Below are 23089 nucleotides of genomic sequence, written 5' to 3'. Positions count from 1 at the left end.
GTGGCCAATGCCTTGTGTAAGCTGGTTGGGATTGCTTTCTCAGGAAAAGACAGGGTTTCTGTGGCAACAGCTCGCTTTTAGCTGCGCCGGCTGCGAACGCTTGACTCAATGTCTAAACTGGTGACTAATGAAAAACCACTCAGACAGTTGACTGATAATGGAGAGACAGAGAAAAAGGGGTCGCTAATGGATGGAGCCCCTTATCTCCATTTCTCACTCTCTTTCTCTGTTTCTTTTTTGTCTGCAGTATTATTCTCTCTCATCTGGTATGACTCTTTCATCCATACAGTACTTCCTTTCATCATATGTCTCTCTTTCTCACTTTCTCACTTTCTTTCTCTCCACAGCATACCCTGTCCTTCTCTCTCTCTCCGTCATCTCCCCATTGTGCTCCAAGGGGAAGCTTATAATGAGGAGAAAGATGTTATTCCCTCTTCTTACCCCCCCATTTCTCTCTCTCTCTCTCTTGCTCTCTCTCACACTCTCACTCTCTCTCTCTCTGTTCCATAAAACTGTAAACTGTGTGCATCAGTCTCCTGGTGATGGCGACGGCTTGTAGTCTCTTACCTGTCCTCCTGTTTCACAGTCTTTAACCACTTGAACCCTAGCGTCCCGATTCTGGGGCAAACATTTGGCGAAAATAGCACATCTGCAGTACAAGCTTTACAATGCATCGTGATGCGTTGTGAGCTTGTAGATCTGTTATTTTTGGCGAAGAAGAGATTTAGTGTAGAGCCTCCAGTCAACTAAGTAGTTTTTAAGAGGACGTCCCTTTATTCTCTCTCTCTCTCTCTCTCTCTCTCTCTCTCTCTCTCTCTCTCTCTCTCTCTCTCTCTCTCTCTCTCTCTGGTCATCACTTCCTGCACAATTAAAGTCAGCCTGGCTAATCTGGGCCACAACAGCAGGAGGTACACACAGAATGAGAGGGAGTGCAGAGAATGCTACGAATAGCGATGGGGAGACGAAAGCCTAGAACTTGGCTGACAGAGAGGGGTGGGGGTGAGAGAGGAGTCGAAAGTGACGGGCCCCAGGTGCTTGGAAATGGGTATGAGAGGGGGAGCGCACAGAGGGGAGGTGGTGGGAAAAGAGAGAGAGAGAGACAATATTTAGGTGTTTGGAAACGGGAATGAAGAAGGAGTAGGGGGTGAGGGTGAAAGCGAGGTGCGGAGAGGAGAGTGAGACAGACTGCGGTACAGCGAGAGGGAAAGCTGTGAAATGCTGATATAAATTAACGGGGGGGGGGGGGGGGGGTGAGGGAAAGAAAGGAGAGAGAGAGGAGGTAGAGAGAGAGATGGTTAGAATGCAAAAGAAACTTCAGCAAGGTTTCCAACTAACACTTACATTATTACACATTTATATGCATGGAAACTTATGACTTTCACTTTTCACTTTATATTTTACTTTTGACTCCACAAGATTTTTAGGAAGTGGTTTAGGAACCAAATGTGGTGTAACACCGCTAAACTACTAGTTTCAGAGTGAATTTCCTATACAAAAAGAAAAATAGGTTGCTGGCAAGGGCTTTGGGCCCAAATAAGAATGGAGGCTAATGGCTAGCTTTTTAGCTAACATTACTGCTCAAATAAAAAATATATAAATGACTGTCCTTATGGCTCAATTCTATGCTGACGTTTTAAAGGTGTTTATAGACGTTCTGTAGCATAGTGGTTGTACAATCAAGTAAGTGCATTCATTATGCTGATGCATGGTGATATTTATTTATTTGTTTATTTATTTTACATGGACAGTTAACATTATCAATGTAAATGTATCAGGGGTTAGCTAATGCTAAACGTGACACAGTCCCTGGGCAGGTATAAAGCTACAGTGTAATAATATACCAATACAAATATATATGATAACATACTCACCATAATCACCATTATAAACACTGATTAGAGAATGAGAATCATCGCCTGGTCTCAGTTTTTAACGATGTGCTCTGAACTTAACGCACAGATACACGTGAATGAGCGTTCAAACTGAAACAAATGTGCACTCGGTGCACAAATATGCCGCGCTGCACTTTGCAGTGTCGTCGAAGAGGACACTGTCTTCGTGGTTACACATGGCAAGACACAGGTTGCGGAGGGAGAGAATGGGAATGACAGAGAGAGAGAGAGAGAGAGAGAGAGAGAGAGAGAGAGAGAGAGAGAGAGAGAGAGAGAGAGAGAGAGAGAGAGAGAGAGAGAGAGAGAGAGAGAGAGAGAGAGAGAGAGAGAGAGAGAGAGAGAGAGAGAGAGAGAGAGAGAGAGAGAGAGAGAGAGAGAGAGAGAGAGAGAGAGAGAGAGAGAGAGAGAGAGAGAGAGAGAGAGAGAGCCATGCTGCCTTTGTCTCGCCTGTCAAGGTCACCCATTCTGCTGAATCAAATGTTTCAGGCGGATGGAGAGCGGGCTCGTCTCCTTTTCTCCTTCCCTCCCGCCCTTTCTCCTTTCCTCCCTCCACTTTTACCCTCTCTGTCTCTTCCGAACCCCCCCCCCATCTCTTTCTATCTCTCCCTTCCCTTCTTTTACCAGTGCGCTGCGGATGCAGTTCCCATGGCAACGGTTTGAGCCATGTTTGTCTGCTGCGTGGTCCATTAATAACCCCACAGACAGAAAACAAAACAATCTCACATCTCCTCCTAGACTGTGGAGACAGTGAAAGAATCAAAGATAGAGCGAAAGACAGACAAAGAAAGACAAACTAAGAGAGACCAAGACAAAAAGGTGGGCAAGCTAACTGTGTGTGTATATACTGTATATAGGAGAGAGAGAGAGAATTATGCAGGACCATTTTGAATTAATTACAGAGTTTTTGCCGTGCTAAAAATGTCAGAACGCCTCTGCAAAAACATCAAAGGGCCGTAAAAGGAGAGAATCGTGTTTTTTTCTGGTCTATCTGCAGAGATGTTATGTAATGTTCACTGAACGTATTTGGGTACAGAATTCTCCTGCATGCATGCGTTCAGCACATGTACACTGGCAGTCGACGCACGCACATGTACGAACATATCTTCACACTCTCACATACAGTACACACACATCTACAAGCTCTGTGAGCTTGTAGATCTGCTACTGTATGCTCGGTGCATAGTGAAGTATGTCAAGCCCTTCACAGTTCACACCAACACAAAGATTTCAAGTGATTTCAATCAGCCACGCACACGCAAACAATAAATATTACACATTCTGTGTCGCTGTTCCTCCGTCTCTCCTTGTCGCTCGCACGCACGCACGGTTGCACGCACGCACATACACACACACACACACACACACACACACAATTATTATGTGGGGCAGTGGGGAGTTCTGCTCATCTCATTGGCACAATGCTACAGCCTGGAGGGATGCTGGGTGAACTGATGGACCAGGGGGGGGGGGGGGGGCTCGCTAATGTCTATGTGTGTGTGTGTGTGTGTGTGTGTGTGTGTGTGTGTGTGTGTGTGTGTGTGTGTGTGTGTGAGACATAGTTAGATTGAAGAATGTGCATAGTGAATTATTTGTGAGTGTTCCATTGTAGTAAGTGTGTAAGTGCTCATGTGTGAGCGAATGATGGTGAACGTGAGAACGTAGGGACCGATATGACCTAGTTTTCCTCTCCCCTACTAGTCTGTGCCCAGCCCTGCATCACTGCAGAGCTCACTGCCAAACAGCCTCATGCCCCAAATGGACACATTGGGGTTTCAGGGGCCGGATGGGGTTGGGGTCAACTGGGTGTTGTCCCCAGCTGAAAAGCCATGTTGTGTGTTTGTGATGGTACCCCAGTGTCACAGCTGAAAAGCTATGGTGTGTGCCAACATGTTGCAATGCGAGGCATTGTGAGCGATTTCCAGTATTTTATGTGTGACACCATTGCACAAGGAAGTATAAAGTACAGCTTAAGTGGTTCATCAGACTAATCTATTTAGTCGATTATAAAAACAAACAACGCATTGAAAAAGTAATCAATAGAATAATCGCTAAGAAAATAATCGATAGTTGCAGCGCTATACCCCAGTGTCACAACGAAAAGCCATGTTGTGAGTTTGTGAAGGCACTGCAGTGCCCCAGATGTCTCCAGAGTGGGGTTCAAGCGTTCATTTCTCCATGGGTCGTCCTACAAGTGTAATTTTATTCTAGCACAGTTTGGCTTTGCAGGGAATGGCAGTCCAAGCAGACCACAGTTTTTTTAATCATGTGTTGTGTCTAGCTGTACACAATGCTCTCTATACTGTTGTATTTTTTTCTGTTAATGTGAAAATGTACTTCACTATTTTAGGAAAATGTTACCATAGTTGCAAACGGTTACAAACTGAGTTACAAACTACAAACTCAGAGAGTTTACAAATGTAACCAAATGGAGGGGCCATCTGGTTACATGGGTCCATAGTCTTCAGAATACAATTATATTCTTTTTAAAGTTTTACTGTGTATCCCTGGCTGTATGTCTCTGTGAACATGATTGTGGCAAGGCCAAGGACATGATGTTGAAATCCCACTGGAGCTTTGTTCACGTGTTGAAAATGCATGCACTTACTGTATAACCTAGTGGATAATTTTAGCTTTCGCTAAAAGCATCAGTTGAGCACTATACAGTTTAGATGATGTCAGAGGCAACACATCTCCACAATAGACTGGAGATCCATGCGCAGCTACAGTGACCTCTACATGCAGCCTGTTGTAATCCCCATTCTGCAGATACGCACACACGCACACACACTATTCTGTTCCGCCCGGCAACAGCACCATATCACCTTCTAATGTCCATCTATTTTTAATCCATTTCTGATCATCCTTGACCCCTTCTTCACCTCCAACCCCTCCCTTGTTCCCTCCGTCCTTGTCTCTCTCCTTTCACCTTTCCCTGTCTCCTTATTTTCCCTTGCTTCCTCTTTCCTTCCTTCCTTCCTTGCTTCCTTTCCATCCTGTATTGCTCTACCCTCGTCATGTCATCACCTCCATACATCTTTCCACCTCTCCATCCTTCCTCTCCCCTCTCCTTCTCCCCATCGCTCATTCTTTCCCTTGCTTTCTTCCATTCATGTCACATTATACCTCTACGTCTCTCCCCCTCTCTTCCCTTCGCTCCACCTCCCTCTTTTTTATGCTAGTCATTTCTCCTTTTCCTTCCCTCGTTCCACAGTTCCTTCCAATCATTCTCTCTCCTTTCGTGCCCCCCCCCCCCATCCCTCCCTCCCTCCCTCCCTCTCCTTCTCATGTCCAGGTCAACACTATTGACCTGACTCTGCGTCACTCTTTCTCTCATCCTCTCCCTTTGGGGATAGAGCGTCCACTTCTGCCTGCCCTCCTGCTGGCAAAACAATGTGTCAATAAATGAGCATAGATGAACTCCTCATTGACGTATTGACTGACTTTTGGTGAGCTAAACTAGGGAGAGGGAAGGGGGGGATGACTTCACAAGTGAGCGGTCTCCTGTCAACAACCAGGGACTAATTGAAGATGCTCCCATTCTGCTCATAGATCAGCGTAGCGTTCCTTCAAGCCGTCTCCGGCTCCTCTGACAGATACGGACATACAGCTCATCGTCGGGCCAAGGCAAAGCCATTGATGTCACAGGAAAGAAGAATGCGAATGGGCGGAGCAAATTGGAGAATCAAAGGATCTCCTCGTGGGTTGTTTAAGAGAGACAGGGGGCTCCTGCTGGGTGGCCATTGTGGCTCCACAGTGTAAGAGAGCCTTCGCCATCTGTCCAGCAGATTCAGCGCTTCCCCCCGTGGGATAGAAGCCCTTTTCCTTCATAGGCCTACACTTCCGTCCCTAGTATGTCTCCCATTGATCTCTTAAACAGGCGATCCCAGTGAGGCGGCAGAAGGACGTTGCAGGTTTTGTCTGACCGGGACATCTGCGCACAGCAGTCTATCTAAAAACACCAGGGCAACAGCTTGAAGGAGGGGCCAGTATTGATAGGTACGGTCACTGTGGGTCCATGTGGGAATAAGGGTCCCTCCTGTTGGCACGTGTTCAATCTGCTGCCAGTCAGTCCACGTGTTACCATTCACTCGCATCTGTCCCTCTGGTACGCCTAATGGAGCGCAAACACCCTAACGGAACAAGTTACTGAGGCGCCACTTCAACTAATGTTTACTGTGCGATGCAGCTTCAAACACAATCCCTATGGAGATTAGTTCTGACAATATTCCAAGCGGCGATGTACATTACGGCAGATTTATTTAACACCACAGCCTAATAGGACGTCGCCTCACATGTGCGAGAATGTGATGAGGAAGAGGCTTTATGGTATTATCAGGTGCTCCCATTCTCCATAGAGCTTGTATCTTCATGCTCCTGTGTGTGTGTGTGTGTGTGTGTGTGTGTGTGTGTGTGTGTGTGTGTGTGTGTGTGTGTGTGTGTGCGCGCGCGCGCACACATTGTCTGCGCGTCGCAACTTATTGTGAGCTTGTAGATCTGATATTTTCAAAAGATTTCTTACCTCTACCTTGTGGTATCAATACTTTTACTTAGTAAAACATTTTAGTACTTCTTCCAACACTGCTCAGAGCAGAGCTGATGTTTGATGTTAGCGTCTGAGCCGGTCTTCACGGTTTGGCTCCATCTCGCCACGTGATGATTGATCGATCCTTATTTGTTTGTTGTCTTGTCTTGTCTTTCTCCCCCCCCCACACACACACATGCATGCACGCGCGAATATGTGCGCGCACACACACACACACACACACACACACACACACACACACACACACACACATAGACACCACCTCATAGGCATTGCAACTCTTTTCCTCAAGAGGTAAATAACCAAATGAAAAGGACCAATTCAATAAAATTAAAAAACAACAACATCCGCCCCCGGATTCGCTGCACTTGCTCAGCCTAATAAATTCTGCAGGCAAAGGCCGTCTGCTTTTCTAATTAGATGAGTAATAGCTTGTGATATTGCAGGAGGTTTTCAGAAGAGTAGGAGTTCCTGGAATTGATCGGGTCTTAATGTTCAGTTTTTTTTTAAATCATGCCTCTAGGCATTTCAGTCTCTGATGTCTGTCTGTGTGGGTCTAGTCTAGTGTGCCTTAAACACTGAATGAGACGCATCTGGCAGCCTAGTGCAGGAGCAAATAGTAAGGGATGTAACGTGAATCCCCTTTAGAATAAAGGGTACATACTGTGGATAGCCAAAAAATAAGCATACATCATTAGCTACTGAAGAGGACTGCTGCGGCTCTTTTGCCAGGACCACCCGAGAAAACCAGCTTGACCTTGCTTCCCCCATTTGATTGCCTGCAGCTTGTGTTCAGTGCCCTTATAGGAACTAATTGTATTCTTAAGAATAGCAGGAGAGCTTAAGAAGCAGGACTTATACCACAATCCAAGATGTCTTCAACCTGTCAGTGTGTGCCACACTGGCAGCAACACTACATTATGTCTCATTTATACTTTTTCATGCGACCACATCACTCACAGAAAATTGCTGAAGTATAAATTATGTTTCAGATCTCTGAATCTGCCTCTCCATCTCCCTCCATTATTTGTGTGTCATCTGCAGATGCCATGTTAGCAAAAATAAACTGCTCACTTAGGCACAGTGATGTACTGTATGCACATCAGTAACTTCACACTCTATACAGACCAATGCAGATGAAACCATCTCCTGCTTTATATCTCTCCTGGCCCCCAGGCTTGTCTCTGTTCCATGCTTCTATCACTGGTGGTGTCCCCATTGTTTGTGACAATCACCCAGGACCATACTATAATCTCCTTAGTCCACCCAGTCACAGTCTTGTGTGTGTGTGTGTGTGTGTGTGTGTGTGTGTGTGTGTGTGTGTGTGTGTGTGTGTGTGTGTGTGTGTGTGTGTGTGTGTGTGTGTGTGTGTGTGTGTGTGTGTGTGTGTGTGTGTGTGTGTGTGTGTGTGTGTGTGTGTGTGCGTGCGCGTGCGTGCGTTTCCATTTGCAGTGCAGGGGAGGATGTGTGTACTTCACTGTTTATACAGTATACTGTGTGTGTGCACGCTGCTTTGGAGCACGTGAGACGTGTGAGCGAGCCATGTGAGACACACACAGAGATGCTGCTGCTGTGTTCTTTGTGGAGTTAAATTCAGATCCATGTGATTATGAAGATGTAAGTGGATGTTTATGCTACAGAAGAGAAAATGTAGAAAGATGGAGAGAAAAGGGAAGTGGGGAACCCCCTCTCCCTATTTCCACTCTCCTTTTCTGTCCTCATTTTGGACTGTAGTGTACACGGTAAAATGCCTGAGGAAGGTCTATGCTTGCTATTGCTATATTACAACCTCACCCAAGTCTGCTGGTAGATGAGCAGTGTTTTTATTCACTATTTTTTCAAAATCCTGAGAAAAACAAATCAACACTCAGGATTTTACTGTGTAGGGATTGCATCGAACTACAAAATGCACACCTGTATCAGTGGGGTGCCAGTCAACAGGGCTCCATCAAAGTCTCATTTCTGATGTACTATACTTTATTATTATGATTATTATTATTATTATTATTATCTGAGGATCCAGAACAAAATCATTTTAAATAATTAAGTACCAGTAAACAAGACGTAACAATAAAGGAACACTGAACTTGACCTCTTGACCCACATACAATACAGTAGCTTTATTGAGAAGAAACCAGCGCTTCAGCAGTCCATTTAGCCTTCATCAAGGAACATGACTGACAGGTCTCAGATATACAAAATTCCACATATAGGTATTGCTATATAGCTGGCTTTCTATCACACATGCAGACAGTATGCAGCACCCTGCACCCCCCTTTCTGCTTTATTGCCCAGTCGCACACGCACACACACACACACACACACACACACACACACACACACACACACACACACACACACACACACACACACACACACACACACACACACACACACACACACACACACACACACACACACACACGCAGACACACACACACGCACAGGTCATTGTGTAGGTGTGTGCACACTATTTGCTCTTTTTCCCATTTCTCTGCCTTTTCCTTTCATTATCTCAGTGTGGTGTGATACACAGACACACACACACGCACGCACGCACGCACGCACGCACGCACACACACACACACACACACACACACACACACACACACACACACACACACACACACACACACACACACACACACACACACACACACACACAGACACACAGACACACAGACACACACACACACACACACAGAGTGCGATATTGATCGAAGCAGGCCACAGGTTTTAATAGAGCCGGCTCCAGGCTTTGTGTGTTTATGGAGGAGATCAGTAGGGAGATTCTGACACATCCACAGTATGGGCTCATCTACTGCTCCTATCACGTCAACAACTGTGTGTGTGTGTGTGTGTGTGTGTGTGTGTGTGTGTGTGTGTGTGTGTGTGTGTGTGTGTGTGTGTGTGTGTGTGTGTGTGTGTGTGTGTGTGTGTGTGTGTGTGTGTGTGTGTGTGTGTGTGTGTGTGTGTCTGTGTGTGTGTGTGTGTGTGTGTGTGTGTGCACTCCCACACATTTGATCTTCGTCATGCTGTTGGCGCCCAGCCTTGTGTGCAATAGTTGATCATACCTGTCACTTATTTTCAGTTGGAGACATTCCCTCAGGTTCTGGCTTTCTTCTTCAGTCTTCTTCACCGATGCCTCGTGCAAACACCCATTGCTGCTGTTTGCAATCCTCTGCCGCAGTTGCATGATTGTTGTTCTCTGCACATTAGATAGCTTTCACACTAGGCGCCTTTAAAACCATCTTTCTACAATAGACCCTATGAGAAATGCAACCGTATAGCGTCCGCTCTTAGAAGCCTCTACAGAGCGCTTATAAAAGTTCAAAACTGTTCCATTTTGACGTTGACCTCTATTTAGCGGCTGCCCAATTACAACTGTGCACAAATTTGCTTGTCAGAGCTGATGGTCTCGCTATACCTGGCCTCCAAGGAACCCACACCGCACTACCACCAGTGTTGGCAGCGTCCCTCTTCCTCTTCTGCCTAACAAACTGTACATTATACCTATTATTCATATAATGCAAAAATGAATGAACAAAGTGATGCCATTGGTTTCTATAGACCTATGAATGAAGCCTATTTTTCAGCGATTTCAAATCCGCCATCTTTCTATATCCGGTCCGAAATGCTAACGGAAATTAATGCTATTGGCTGCAACCGCAGCGGGGGCGGGTCTTCACTCGGTAGAACCAATAGCAAGCCTAGAAACATACCCTACTTTATAATTTTTTTCATCAAAAATGTATGAGACCATAATTTACTAAACGCATACCATGATGATTTAAAAAAGACTTTAAACCAGCGATTGAAAACATTAAGTGTTTATGAAAAGGTTTACTAAGGTAATAAAATCTAGTGTAAAGTTCGCCCAAAACCTCATTGACAGGGCCATTAGTAGGAACAGCAGGCTGAACGAGAACCAGGCTGAACGAGAACCCGGAAGTGAGCTTCAATTCCAGCGAAGGGGGTTTGCCCCTTGCTATTATTACTTGTATAATTACATCGTATTCCCTACATTCATCGGGGAGTTGTATTTTCTCAAAGTTAGGCCTATTAATATATCGCAATTAATAAGAGTCTTGTGGTCCCGCAGCTTGAGCTCCACAGGACTCAAAGTAGCAGCCGTGCCCTGCAGCAGAGCAGACAGTCAGGGGAGGATCTAGACAAGATTCTTCATAAATGGCAGCTAGTGTGAACATTAGTCAGGACATACATGTACATTACATTACATTACAGTCATTTAGCAGACGCTTTTATCCAAAGCGACTTACAATAAGTAGCTCTGAGAATACTGACGCACTGCTGTGCCGCTAGTTGGTTAGTTGTTAGTAATTCTCAACAATAGCAGATTTACAAGTACAGTAGATGGGCAATCTTTGCGATTTATTTTGTTTGTCAGGGGTGGGTAACCTTTTCCGGCACATGATGCCTGAAAAGGTTAGTGAAAGAGCAGTGAAAACCACCATTGCTTTTATGTCTTATTATAGGCTGCTAATTACAATAATGCAAGAATAGAATCAGTCAATAATTTAATAATAAAAACGAACAAAGAATGAGTCAATAATTTAACATGAATAATAAAGGTAAGACAAATGCTGACTACTTGGGGAGAAACGTTTCATGCACATCAAACAATAATCGTTGATTGTTTTTGATCAACTCATCATCGTTATAGATGAAGTCGTTGTATCCAAAAATGTTGCGTGAAATGCCTTGTGCATTACATTAACCCATTAAGACCTGGAACTGTGTCATTTTTAGATTTGAGCTAAAAAGCAATATTTTACGCTTTTGTCTATTCAAAAATAGCAGATATACAAGCTCATAGCGCGGCACCGAGTGCCGCGCTATGAACTTGTAGATCTGCTATTTTTGAAAAATTGTGAAAATGAGTGCAAATCTTTGAATATATATATTTTTAAAGTGAACACTTCTAACTCAAATCTTTGCTTCTGGGGGGTTCCTGGAACAAAATATTTTGATGGGGGTCCGCGGCCAAATACATATAATTTTGGGGGTCCTTGACATGAAAAATAATTGAGCACCACTGATATAGAAACATGCGTTTTTCAGAATACTTAGATTGAGGAGACATGTAGAATCGGCTTCAGGTCTCAATTAGCTTGGCGTAGCTAGACTATATCACTGCGTGGATATGAGTCTGGTGTTTCCATGAGGACGTTTTGTTTACCAAGGGGCGGGATCAAAACAATGTCCCTCGACACAATTGGTTAGACCTACAACCAACTACCAATTACAGTCGCCCATATTCGAATACTGGGCCCTGATTGGTGCCCCACGTCTTCTGGAACAGGAAATGGATTCTCTATGGAGCGGTGCCAGACCCAAATCGCAGAGTGCAATTTTTTTTTGCACTCGCAGATTCGTCTGGTCCCAGGCTAGGTCTCAATGGGTTAAAATGATCTAGGAATTCAGTTATAATTTTGCGACTCCGTTAACGTTACTTAATTACTTACTTTTCCCCGGTGGTGTCTGCTTGAGGGCCACTTTGGGGATCCGCTCTGGGGGGCATTCGAAGTACGTGTCCAAGCCATCTTAGACGACTGTGTTTAATTTCTGTGATCACGTCTGTAACGTTAACGTTACACAACATACATTTGACTTTCATCCTATAGCAGTTGTTCCTAGAAAACAGGTGTTGAACATTTCATTCAAGTGCATCATTTTAAGGTACCAAACTCTGGGCACTGTTCCGGTTCCCAGGCCTTGCAGCTTCCCTTTTCACCAGTGGTGGGAAAAGTACTAAACGTTTTTTACTTAAGTAAAAGTATCAATACTGCAATGTAGAAGTACTTTGTTTCAAGTAAAAGTCGGAAATTCAACATGAGTAAAAGTACAAAAATATTGGTATCAAAATTAGAAACTACTCATTATGCAGAATATCCCATTTCACAAGTTTTCAAATGCTTGTCTGAGATGTAATTTAGTAGAAGTAAAAGTATTGAAAATTGGAAGTATTCCAGTAAAGTAAAAAAAACACCTCAAAATTGCACTTGAGTAAATGTACTTAGTTACTTTCCACCACTGCTTTTTCACTCTCCTGTAGAGCAGCACTGTCATCATCTTCGCTATAGATGTGACAAGAGGGGGGGCACTTTAACCTACATCCAACCTCCCCAAAGTCCTGTGCATTTAGCAAGTCTCAGCTTGCCTTCCCTCCCCAACCACCCCTCTCTCCCCTGCTTCACCTGCAGCAAACATAAATATTTCATCAGACAGGAAGGCTTGGTGGAGAGCCAGCTTCCTCTGTGTGAGGTGGATGAGTCACAGCTGGGCCTGGGCGGCCTTGCAGCACCCAAAGGCATCCGTGAGTGTTGGGCCTGAAAATAGTAAATGTCAAGCACTCTCTACCTCCCCCCAGTTTTCTCCCTTTTTTATTTTATATTATTCATAGCCTAAACACGCGTTAAATTAACACTTGGGATTTTGGCTCACGTCTACCTTCTACCACCTAAAAAGAACAAGAACAAAAATACTGCACTTCCTTGTTGGGAACCGGTAAAGACTCAAGAATTCAGTAATGTGTGGAATAAAAAAGACCTTGAATGCATTCTGTGTGCTCTGTAAGGTTCTGTTGGTGTTTTTGATCCTGACCTGTAAGGGGTCTACACACACTGTTAAATCCTCACTGTTAATTTATACATTTGTCTGGAGCGTGTACAAATGCAACCGATCATTTGTACACTCTCAAGAGTTAAATGAACACATTTTAATGTGTGAATCAGCCTCTTCCTATACTGTCTCCGTTCTACCTTTCTATCTACCAGCCCCCCCTCCTTAACCTTTCTATCTACCAGCCCCCCCCACCCACCTTTCTATCTACCAGCTCCCCTACCTTTCTATCTACCAGCTCCCCCCTCAAGCCTTCTATCTACCAACTCCCCCGTCTTTCTCGCTCGCCATCCTATTTCTCCTCCTCTAACCCCCCTGTGCAGGGAGTTTGGGTCAGATGTGAGCCTGTACTCACATGGCATGAAGGACAGAGGCAGACACCACGGAGAGGAGGAAGGGGGAGGAGGAGGAGAAGGGGGGGGGGGTTATGGAAAGAAGTATCAAATTGATTTCCCAGTATAGGAGAGGAGGCCAGGTCTGCCCTCAGGGCTGTCTCTGGCTCAGACCCACCCATGATGGGAATAGGCCGGCCAGCCACTGACCTTAAGATTCAGTTGACCGTGTGTTTTATTTCTGTGGAGGAGATAAAATGCCCTGTTACGTTTTATTGGGATGTCAAAAGTGTTATTTGTATCTTCACCGAGCAGGCCTTCACTGCTGACACATCATAATAAAGGTGCCGAATTGGCTCTTGGTGTGTCCAGTGGATGCCTCGTGGCTATTTACTGTAATGTGTGTGTGTGTGTGTGTGTGTGTGTGTGTGTGTGTGTGTGTGTGTGTGTGTGTGTGTGTGTGTGTGTGTGTGTGTGTGTACGACTAACCCCTGCATGCCCTTCAAGGAGATCATAGCATACCCCCCACTGACAGGGAATGCCATGAGATGGACACGAAAAAAGGCATTCATTTACCAGAACACGCACGCATGCACGCACGCACACACGTACACACACACACACACACACACACACACACACACACACACACACACACACCAGACTCACAGCAGACACGATCGCACACAGTCCCATTGGCTGGCAGCGGCGGCCATGACAGATGGAGGAGTTCAGTTCAGGGGGGTTTCCATGGAAACCAGAGGCAGTGTTACCATGCACTGCTCCATACTGCACAAGGCCAACGGGAGGGATGGATGGATGGATGGATGGGTAAACATGCTCTGTGGAGGAGGGTGGCGTGGGCAGTGGGGGTTGTTGTCGTGATTGTTGTTGTTTGCGAGATCACGTAATCGGGATGAGAACATTGAGAGCTGACTCATTATCCCATTCTTAGGCTTTGACCGAGTGAGAAGAACGTGTGGCGTGAATGACGAATCTGACGTACGGTCTAATTAACATTTTGATCGACTTGTTTACAAACAGCACAGACAGGCATGGAACTGTGTCACAACGAGCGGGGGTTGATTGTGTGTTTAAAACAGGAGAACTGTCAAGCAATGATGTGAGATAAAAGGTAATTTATATTTAGCTAGATGCCAGTGTCAAGCACCCAAAATCTCAGATTTACAAGCTCATAATACGTTGCAGTGTGACACGCTTGTGAATCTGAGATTTTTGGTGCGTAACCAAATATAAATCAGGCATTACACACCTTTCCCCGCTTGTCTTTGTTTTTGCACACCGTTCAGTCATTCTCCCCACCACACAGAAGAAAATCATCACTTTAAATACAGTACATTCTAATGTCGTCATCCTCTCTCTCTCTCTCTCTCTCTCTCTCTCTCTCTCTCTCTCTCTCTCTCTCTCTCTCTCTCTCTCTCTCTCTCAGTCAGTCACACAATTTGTGCTTTTTCGTCCCTTTTCACTCTGCTTGCTCCCCCTCATCGATCCTGTTTAAGAGCAAACGAGGCAAAGCGCTCGTTGGCCCAGTGCGCGACTAACTAGATGTGACAGCCGCTAAAAGGCGGCGGGGCTGCCTTGCTACAACCCCTGCACGGCCATATGGATCATTCCTCCGTCAGCAGCCGTCAGTAGGCCTAATGGCCTCAACGTATGGAAACACACACACAGATAGGCATACACATACAGTAAGGCCTAGATATTCATAGACATGCAGACATACAGTACACATACGTACACTTTGACACAGATACACACACATAACCACTTAAACCATATATACTTCGTTGAACAGGGTCGGTCCCCCAGGGCTCTATACTTGGACCCTCTTTTTTCCCTCTATACCAGGGGTCTTCAACAGGGGGTCCGGGACCCCTAGGGGGTCCTCAGAGTTACTACAGGGGGTCCGCCAAATCTTTGTGTGATAGGATTTATTTTTTTACCTTAACCACTTAACCCTGGCCTCCATTTTCTGAGGAGAACTTTAGCCAAAAATAGCACTGCGAGGCGTTGTGAGCTTGTAGATCGGCTTTTTTTGGCAAAGAGGCGTAAGAGGTAAAAAAGAGCAGACCACCTAGACAAAAAATGTTGAATCTGAAACACAATTTTATGCAATATAGAGGAGGTCCCTGCCTCATCTCTCTCAGCTAGGGGGTCCTTTGGCCTGAAAACGTTGAACACCCCTGCTCTATACCAAATCTCGTCGCTGAAAAATCTAAAAGCTCAGTATTTCCGTTAAATGTTTGCCCAGAAATGGGACGCTATAGGGTTCATGTGGATAGATGTTGTGCTTGTGACAATGAATCACCTTGAACATTTGAACACGCACAAACACACGCTGTAGGTCCCCAATAGCCGTGCATATTCATGTGCTCCAAGCTACTCTGTATGAGTGAATGCAGTGCACACATCACCGAGGAGAGGAGCCTGTATGGTAACACCGCAGTAGGGTAATGCCTAATTTATCCTCCATCGTACCACGTTGCCGCGTGCCGAAAACAAACAAAGTTGTTTTCGTCTCAATCCGTCTCAATCCGGCTTTACACTGCAGTATTGTAACACTGTTGTCCTTGTGTGATGCATTTCAGTAATTTCAGATTCGGTTCTGCCGCTGAATAATGGCTACACCACTTGACAGTCAATCGATGAGAATTGCTCTATGAGCAAAACCTTAGAGACAGTATCCCTCACTTCCTCGACGTATCTACTTCACCATATGTCTGACTTCCTCGTATTGATCGACTCTTATAACCCCCCCCCCCCTCTCTCTCTCTCTCTCTCTCTCTCTGTCTCTCTCTCTAGTGAAAGGAGGAAGCTCCAGGTGAACATAACCAGTCCCATCCAGTGCAGCATGAATGGCAGGAAGTGCACCGTCATCGTGGAGCCCAAGATCAACCAATCACAGCCCGACTTCACCAAGAGCCGATCGGGTTACATACTGGCCGTGCCGGGAAACTAGGCGCAGACAGGGGATGAACAGGTTTTCCAAAGCAGGCCAAGATGATGTTTCATGCCTGATTCACTTCTCCCATGCCAAAAGAAAAGTTGACCTTGTCCCGTAGGTTTTCTATGCAACATTTCGATTACGAAATGTGTCCTGAATCCCAAATTTTGCTAAACATGTGTTTAATATATTCACTATATGACATAATCCACCAAAAAAGGTGATCTTTTTCTTTTCTCACAAATGATGTCAAATGTTTTGCATTGTACAATGTGTTATTAGCTTGGTGTGAGAGGACTATTAGCACCAAGGTAGTCAAGGTGAGAGGAGATTATGAGGTATCCATGCTCTGAACATTCCAAACGAACTCCAAATCAAAGGAGTAAAAAAACAAACCAAATCAAAAGCCAATAGTGGCATCATGTTCCACAGCATTACGATAAAGAGTATGACTCAGATCTTTACAAGACGCCAGCTTTAATTGCTTGCTTACAGTCACGAGACAGTATTTACTTATTTTTAAGGACATATTATAAGGAATCTGTAATGGTGCTCTTTTGAAAACCTACCTAGATGGTAAGTTAATTGAACATAACTCTGTAGTTATGGTTCAACTCCCCTGTGGGCAGCAAAAGACGCATTGCCAGTGACATAATGGCCGGTAGAATAAATGTGTTTCCATGGTTTCTCACTGGGAAAATGGAATTCACTGTTAGTTTATTAGTCACGTTATGGAGATGTGTTGAGCACATCCCAAATTGTCTTTGCCTGCTCTGAGGGAAGTGCTAAAATCTCTCATAATTTAACTTCTGCATCTAATTATTTCTGCTACACTGTCTTTGCATTGATAGTAGTCTCTCTGCAAGTGTTAATTATGCAGAATATATGCAAACAGCATAAAATCATAGTGTCATAATGTAATCATAATGTAGGTGGGTTTCGGCACAGCACTTATGGATGCACAAAGGGATGTTAGCTTTCTAACAGCCAAATGAAAGGAAGAATACAATAAACAACAAGGAATAATAGAAGATATACATTAAAATCTAAATAATTAAAATGCCTACAGATGGCAACAATTACCATTGCACTTATACAGTTACCATTGTACTTATAAGAGCTTTAAAATCAGGCACAGAGAGACCAATTAGTTATTAGGACTAAAGATTACAATTTTACAAAATTGTGACATGCCGTATCTGTGAGCAAGAAGTGTGCAGATGCGTTCATGTACAACAGATCACCATAATCATGTACCAGCTAAAAGGAATCAGAGACTAGTCTTATGGGCTTGACATCAAAATTAAGTTAATTAAGCATTCATTTGTCTTAGTTCATTTTGTAATGTTGGGTATCAAAATTGTCCAAATCTCGTAGAAACCCGCCAGTGTCCTTTTGAAGACTGAAGAAACAAGAGTATCACAGTGCAGTACTTGACAGGCCCCATGTGAACTGCCAGTCCCTGAAAGTAGTGTAATTTGTTTGTCTTTGTGTTGAGTCAATGGCCTAATGACTTGTAGTGGCCCTTCACCGCTCTTGAATGGGCCGGCTCTCAACAAAATATCCTCTTCATCAAAGAGACAAAAGGGAGAAGCGGTTGAAAGTGAGAGCGAGAGAGACTGTGTAACGTATCCCTATGTGTGTATGTGTTGCGTAGGTCTGTGCCACATTGCCCTCTCCTCTCCTGGGCTGCGTGCCAGAGAGGCTGGCCAAGAGGCCACAGTGAGCCGACTCTGTAACTTACTGAAGACGACTGTTCACAGCCCTGTCGTGCTGGAACTCACTACCTACAGTACACAGTCAGATCCTCTCAGTGTTCATTTAACTCTCTTATTGTCAAAATTACATGTTCATGTGGGTCCATTTTTCCTCTCTCTCTCCGTTAAATTAAACACAGAGGTTTTTACTGTGTACAATACAGACGTTTCCTTCATTTCCTGGTGGAGAATGGCCACTATGTGCGCTTTTTGTACAAACTACAAACTAAATGTTTTTTTGTTTTTTTTCTCTAGCTAGAGAGAATATGCGTGGATATAAAATAGGATATGAAAACAAAATATCACTATGAAAAAAACAGATTTTCTCATCAGAATGTCACACGCTCTATAGGAACACTCCCAAGTGGTTGGTACAGTACAGAATGTGCTCACAAGCTGTGATATATGTTTATATCCCCAGACAGACGGTTTCCCAGTGGGATGCCTGTATGCTTGCGAGACCTGGTTGGCGTACAATATGTGTAATAGCCTACAATGTATCTAATATTATCATCCTATATAAGCCATAGATGTTTTTTTTTCCCTTCTTAAAATGCTGCTCACCAGCCAAGTTTGTACCATTTCCTTCTCTATGCATTATTCATAGTTATTCATATACAGTACTTTAACCCATGTGAAATCTAGTACACTGTCATGCCGTAACGGATTTGAACATGGTGTTCATGTGACTGGAAGGTTTAATCATTTATATTTAGTTGCGAACCAGTGTCACACACAGAAAATAGCCGATCTACAAGCTTGGTTTCATTGACAGCATTGAGAGAATAAGTTCTCTCAAATTCTCTAAAGTAATAACATTAAAAACATGTCCACAGACAACCAAGGGATGGAATGCACCAAAAAAGCAAGCTTTTTAGCATCTAAAAATTCTGCCCATTCTCCTCAAAGTAAAAACGAAAGATATTCTCCTCTCTCCTGTCTGGCAGATGAGGATGGAATCCTAAGGTGAATTGAGGCACACGATTGGCCTTGATAGGGGATGGCATTCACATCCACCTTGCGCTCTGCATGCCCACACAGACTTTGTTGTATTAGTACTGTGTGTGTGTGTGTGTGTGTGTGTGTGTGTGTGTGTGTGTGTGTGTAGGATTATCGACTATGATCTGGTAAAAATGACAGCCTAAGGTAAAGCTACACAAGCTCCCTGGATGCTTGGCCTAGTTAGAGTGGTATCGACTGGCGTTGACTTAAACCAGTAGGGAAAGGACAACTGTTTCTTACTAGTCACTTTCAGAGGAACCGTAATACAAGGATTGGTGTCGTTTAGCTATGAATCTGTAATCTTAATTAGTTTGTAGACCCATATCCGCACCCCACCACACAGTTCCTTTGAAGAAGATGATCTCCATTTTTGTAACAAACGACCTTTCCCCTACCCCCTGTTGGTTGATAAGAGCTTTTAAAGCCTGGATCTGACTGTTTGGAGAAAATTATGTATTTAGAGTGTGGATTAACGGAGTGACATGGCTAAGTGAGAGGCTAATGAAGGGGATGGAACCCAGCTTAGCCTGGCTGTCCGTGAGTGCATGTGTGATCAGAGTGAGTGTTAACCGCACAAATCCCTATTTTAGACTTTGTTGTATGGTGGTGTCATGTGGCGAAAACAGCCGATCTCGAAGCTCACAATACGTCGCCCTGCGAAAAGCTCGTAGATCTGTTATTTTGTTCACCTTTATCAACATTTTCACCTATAATGACATGACACCGGTTGAAAGTGATTAATTAGAGTGCATAAAAATGTATCTGTAAGGGTCGCTCTCAGAGTTAAATGAACACTCAGGATTTGACAAGCGTAGCTCTCCATAACCTCCAGCATGAGAGGTCCCACAAGGCTCCTCCTCTATGTTCCGCTCTACTATTCTCCACTCATCATTAGCCCATTCAATCCGGGAAAGCATCTCTGTCGTTTTAGATGTCTTTGGCTGCGCGAGTGCCGCGCCATGAGCTTGTATATCTGCTATTTTAGAAAGATCTTGAAAATGTGTGCACATTTTTGAATATATATTTTTTAAAGCGAACATTTGTCAAATGTTTCGTTTCACGAACATCCAGAAGCAAAGATTTGAGTTACCAAATTATCATATTCTATAAAAACATATATTCAAAGATTTGCACAAATCTTAGATCTACAAGATCATAGCGTTATGAGCTTGTATATCTGCTATTTTTTAATAGTATAAAATTATTGAATGGGTTAGGATGGACCTACTGTCACTCCAGCAGCTCCTACTCTCCTCTCCCCTCCCCTATCCCTGGCTATAAGGAGGGAGAAAGGGGTCCATACGCTCCTCTCCCCTCCCCTCCCCTATCCCTGGCTATAAGGAGGGAGAAAGGGGTCCATACTCTCCCCTCCCCTCCCCAATCCCTTGCTAGAAGGAGTGAGGAAAAAGCCATACTAATTGTCAAACACACAAAGCCTCCCTCGCCCTCATCTCCTTCTCCCTCCCCCTCTTTCCCTCACCTTGCTTTCCCATTTCCTCTCCTCTGTCAGATTTCTTGGCTCTCTGCCCAGGTGGGTAGATTGTATTGTACCAACCTGCAGGCTAGTGAGGGTCTTCTCCTAGACCCTCACTGTGTCTGGTGGGATTGAACACATCAAACACAGAGATAGAGTCAAGAGAGATGATACAGACAGACCCCCAAAAACACAGATCACTAGTAATAGCCCAAATGCACTATCGATAATGATCATACTAAATGCTGAATGTGCAGGATGTGCAAAATTGCTTTGCTTTCTTTGTAAACCCAAATGAGTGGCAATTAATTTTCCATTTTAAAAAGAGAAAAAAGAAGCGCTGCAGGGATCAGTCAGTGGCTCTGATAGATAGGTGCTCTTTGGTGTTACATAAAATGTTCCATGTTTGTGGTTTTTGTTGCTATGGCAAGGGGAGGATCTTAATTGGAATTATCTTGGGTAACGACAGAGGTGGTATTTAAAGGGATAGTTCACCCCCCCAAAAAAAACGTTTTTTCTATCGATTAGTCACCCCATGGAGACTTGAATTCATGGATATATATATTTTTTGTCGCATCCCTAGGCCAATAATTTGATGACCAGCGGACTAGTAGGAGACACAAAGGAGACTCTAGTGTCTCTTACCGGAGCCGTTGCCGGTCATCAAATCAAAAACGGGGTCATTCCAGAGTCATGGAAAATGTCAAAGATGTCGGTGAGAAAGATAGTTTGCTGCTCTTTAATCTTACATGTCCATGGTTATTCTCTGTTCTCATATTTCAATGTGAACATGATTCTGTGTCCTCTCAGCTTCACCTACGCATCTGAGACGAGTTAAGCCTAATTTATAGTCCAGAGCATGGCGTTGTCGCATGCACGTTTTTGGCTTGAAATTCGGTTGTTTTCAGCGAGCAACACTATCGTGCTATGGACTATGAATGAAGCTTTACACACATTCACCGTGGCAATGTTCACACTCCTTAGATCAGTGGTTCTCAACGTGTGGGTCCTGGCCCCCAGGGGGGACCCCACATGATTTTGGTAGGCCCCAGATGACAGTGCAGTGACAATTTAAGATCTTTTAAGATATTTTTAATACCTAGAAATAAATAAATAAAGGAAATGAAAAAAGACAATTACTGCATCAAAAGTAATCAACAAACTATACTATAAAAACAATATTTATCTGTGGAACCGAGACAAACTAAATGTAATACCTCAACTCCTACAATTCGAAGTGTTTGTCAGGGTGGGGGGTCCCCAGTTCAAATATGATTATTTTAGGGGGTCGCGGCCTGAAAAGGTTGAGAACCACTGCCTTAGATGGATGTTCCAGGGATCTCACAAATATTTCTTGCTGTTCCCTTTTTGTTTTTCCTAAGCATATCCATAACATGTTATGCGTTACTATGTTGTTGTTTATTCCCCATCTCTCTCTTATTAAGTGCCTTATTGAAATTTACAATGACATTACTGTAATTGAACCCTTTGGGTCACATTTCCCCTTGTTGTACAATTTATTATATAAGCAGTTTAATTTGCTTACCTTTACTGAAAAGACAGAAATACTAAATCGTTATGAATGTTATGATTTTTTTACGTACAGTATTAGCGCTATTTGTTAGCAGTTAACCTTCAGGGTTATGAAATCATTACTCGCTGGCTTTACACAAAATATGCAGAAATCTCCATTTATACACCACACATTTGTTGATCCTAAGTGCCTAATTTTTATATTTTGCATATTTATGTAATATATCAATGTTGAACATTAATAAGAGAAAGTGTCCTGTCCTGACCAAATAGAAAGAGAAGTTCACTGTTGTAATGTATGTACTGTATGGACAGCCAGATGCATACATGCATCCCATTCCACAATGATTTCATTCATCTTTTCATTAATAAATGTATTTGTTCCGATGGCTCCTTGTCTTGTGTGCTTCTATTCTCAAATGACTCCGTTGTACGACGGCATCACAGACTGAAAATAGCAGATCTATAAGCTCACAATGCGATGCAAATGTTGGAAATGTATAGATCTGCTATTTTTGGTCCACGGCACAGTGTACAACGAAATATAAATTGGGCTAATTAATACTTAGCTGTCACTGTACGGAAATATTTGTTTTTCAACTCATCAGGTTTTTCAGTTGAAAATCTATTATTTTATGAGAGTGACACGGTTATACGATGATGAATGAACATTAGACATGTTGTTTACTGTACTTGTTTATGCGCGTTTGTGTGTGTGTGTGTGTGTGGGGGGGGGGGGGGTTTACATATGGGCACAGACTTCTATAGTTAAATCTGTTCTCCCCACAAGATAAAATCCATAGTCAGACTGTGAGGCTGGTGTGTGAGGTGCACTGGCATGTTGACTAATGTTTTCCAAGGCCAGCTGTTGACTTATACATTTTGATGTCATAACAACTGGGTTGCACTGAGCGTAGTCTGGGAGGGTTAGCGTCGGAGCTTGGACAGC

The 23089-nt window shown here is 43.8% G+C and overlaps 1 protein-coding gene across 2 annotated transcripts in view; it reads left to right on the top strand.

Annotated features, from left to right (window-relative positions):
• The window catches only part of myo1d (myosin 1D), a 129278-nt gene extending 106747 nt beyond the window's left edge, over positions 1-22531 (top strand). Inside the window, exons 22-23 of one of the 2 annotated variants that reach the window (XR_014602296.1) lie at positions 16233-19728; positions 19798-22531. Coding sequence is in view for 1 of the 2 variants with exons in the window: in XM_084078890.1 (XP_083935016.1) it covers positions 16233-16389 (157 nt within the window). In the remaining variant the exon portion in view is untranslated. Of the gene's footprint in view, positions 1-16232 lie in introns of both variants that reach the window. The other variant, XM_084078890.1, reaches the window with a different exon arrangement.
• Positions 22532-23089: the final 558 nt, after the last annotated feature.

Source organism: Gymnoscopelus microlampas (genome assembly GCF_963454915.1).
Source record: "Gymnoscopelus microlampas genome assembly, chromosome: 14".
Classification (NCBI taxonomy): domain Eukaryota; kingdom Metazoa; phylum Chordata; class Actinopteri; order Myctophiformes; family Myctophidae; genus Gymnoscopelus; species Gymnoscopelus microlampas.
Note: the sequence above shows the minus strand (reverse complement) of the source record. Positions and strands in the feature narration are given on the sequence as shown.